Below are 2,500 nucleotides of genomic sequence, written 5' to 3'. Positions count from 1 at the left end.
ACTGATATATACCAACGATAATTTCCATACTGTATGCTTCACTGAAAGACTACAACATGCATTACATCAGCAAGCTAGTACGTGAACAATATGGTTATTACAAAGCAGAATTGCATCATTTGATGTCACATGAAAAGTTATGTAGCATTGTTTCATTCTGTTGTTAATAAGAGTCATGACAAACATTACCTTGCCACAACCATAACAACCAAACATGTACCGACGTGTTTGTGCAAATTGGGGAAAATATTTAACTTGAAAAAAGCGGGGTTTTGGGAAAAATCCTCGGCCTTTTCCCAGCATTGGCACGGACCCAAAACCAATTTTTTCGGATGCCATACATCCTTTGGGGGGAACTTTTTAAAAACCGACATTGGGTTTTTCCTTTGGGAATTATTCTCTTTAAACGGGCCCAAATTTTGGCCCCTTTGGGGTAGGGCCCCCCAATGTTTTAGGTTAGCCTGTTGTTTAAAAAATTTGGCTCCAACCCGGCGGCAGCCCGTTGTCGGCCGAGGGAATTCCAATGGAATTTATAAAAGCAAAAAGGGCCCCCTTTTACTACTCTTCCTGTTTAAACATTTTTAATAGTCAATATAATTTGCAAAAAATGTATATAAATATAAATTTTTGTTTAAATTTATTTTTAAACTTTTTTTGCGAAAGGGGTCAATTTTTTTAAAATGAATTTCCCCTTTGTTCCTTTTTTGGTGCTTTCCCTGGAAAAAATAATGTAACCCCCCCCCCTTCCTTTTTTTCTCCTCCTTTCTTTCTTTTTTTCCCTTTTTTTTTTTCCCCCCTTTTCCTTCTCCCTTCTCTTTTTTTCCTTTTTCTCTTTTCTCTTTTTTCCCTTTTTGTTCTTCTTTTTTTTTTTCTCCCTTCCTTCCCCCCTTTCCCCCCTTTCCCTTTTCCCCCTTTTTTTTTTCCCCCCTTTTTTTTTTCCTTCCCCCCTTTTTTCTTCCCTTTTTCTTTTTTTTTTCCCCTTCTTCTTCTTTTTTCCCCCCCTTTCTTTCCTTTTTTCCCCCTTTTCCCCCTTCCTTTTTTCTTTTCCCCTTCCCTTTTCCCTTTTTTTTCCCTTTCCCCTTTCTTCCCTTTTTCCCCCCCTTTCCTTTCTTTCCCCCTTTTTTTCCCTCTTTTTTTTTCCCCTTTCCCTTTTTCCCCCCCCTTCCCCTTTTTCCCTTCCTTTCCCCCCCTTTCCCCCCTTTTTTTTCCCCCCCCTTTCCTTTTTCCCTCCTTCCTTCCCCTTTTCCCCCCCCCTCCCCCTTTCTTTTCCCCCCTTTCCTCCTTTCCCCCTTTCTCTCCTCTTCTTTCCCTTTCCCCCCCCTTCTTCTCCTTCCTCCCCTTTCCCTCCTTTCCCTTTTTTTTCCCCCCCCTTTTCCTTTTCCCCCCCCTTTCTCTCCCCCTTTTTTTTTCCCCCCTCCTTTTTCCTCTCCCCTCTCTCCCCCCTTTCCCCCCCCCCCCCCCCCCACCCCCCCCCCCCCCCCCCCCCCCCCCCCCCCCCCCCCCAAACAACAACCCCCAAAACAAAACCCCCCTGGGTTTTTTTTTGAAAAAAACAAAACCCCACCAAACAAAAATGGTGAAAATTTGGATAATGAGGAAAAGGTTTAAATTAAAACCCTTTTTTTTCTTTTTTTGGCCCCCTTTCAAGTATGATCCAGGGTTATAACCCTTTTTTGGGTTTTTAAATGACCATTGGCCCCGTTTAAAAACATTTTTTGAAAGTTTTTTTTTAATTTTCGTTTAAATTTAACCCAAAAAAATTTAAATTTTAAAATCCATTTTTATTAACACTAAAAAGAAGGGTTGGAAAGGGAATTTTTTTTCATCTATAATAAAAATTGTTGATAATAAAATTTTTTTCCCCCCCCTTTTTGGGGGCCCCCAAAATAAAAAATTTTTTTTTTTTTTTTTTTTTTTTTTTTTGGGTCCCCCAACATCAATTTTTAAGTTTCCCCCAAAAAATCAAATCAATTAGCCTATAGCCTTAAAAAAGGGAATTTTTTTTTTTTTTTTTGGGGCGGACATAAAAATATTTTTATTTTTTTAAATTAAAATAATTTTTTTAAAAAAAACAAAAGGCCTTTTTAAGGCCTTGGGCCCGAGGCTCTAGTGAAAGCAACAAACTGCTTTTGGGATCGCATGAAAATTACGTGATTTGGGGATGTCCCAAGATTCTAAAAAATAAACAGCATTTTGTATTTGGCACCTTGCCAAATTTCTTATCTCGTTATTTTTCTCTGAATCTAATGATATTATATATCAAAAAAACGCTTATTTAGTGTACTTTGCAATGCAATGATTACCAAGTCAATAGGAATTTTCATGTTCAATAGGGATGCTATTCTGTAAAGGTATGTAACTTTTTTTTCTTTTTTTTTCGTTGTTCATAAAAGTTGATATTTTCGTGTGAAAAGCTTAATAAATGCATTTTACCATAGAGACAACTAATCTAAACCAGATAAAACCTTTTTTTTTTTTTTTTTTTTCCATTTTATTTATT

The 2,500-nt window shown here is 37.5% G+C and overlaps 1 protein-coding gene across 1 annotated transcript in view; it reads right to left on the bottom strand.

Annotated features, from left to right (window-relative positions):
• LOC138859224 (endoplasmic reticulum membrane-associated RNA degradation protein-like) overlaps positions 1–224 on the bottom strand; it is an 8,754-nt gene extending 8,530 nt beyond the window's left edge. The window contains exon 1 of the mRNA XM_070113435.1: positions 190–224. Coding sequence (XP_069969536.1) covers positions 190–216 — 27 coding nt within the window. The 5' untranslated portion in view covers positions 217–224. The remainder of the gene's footprint in view (positions 1–189) is intronic.
• Between the last annotated feature and the right edge of the window lie 2,276 nt (positions 225–2,500).

Source organism: Penaeus vannamei, chromosome 34, assembly GCF_042767895.1.
Source record: "Penaeus vannamei isolate JL-2024 chromosome 34, ASM4276789v1, whole genome shotgun sequence".
NCBI classification, from domain to species: domain Eukaryota; kingdom Metazoa; phylum Arthropoda; class Malacostraca; order Decapoda; family Penaeidae; genus Penaeus; species Penaeus vannamei.
This window is presented reverse-complemented; position numbering and strand designations above follow the sequence as displayed.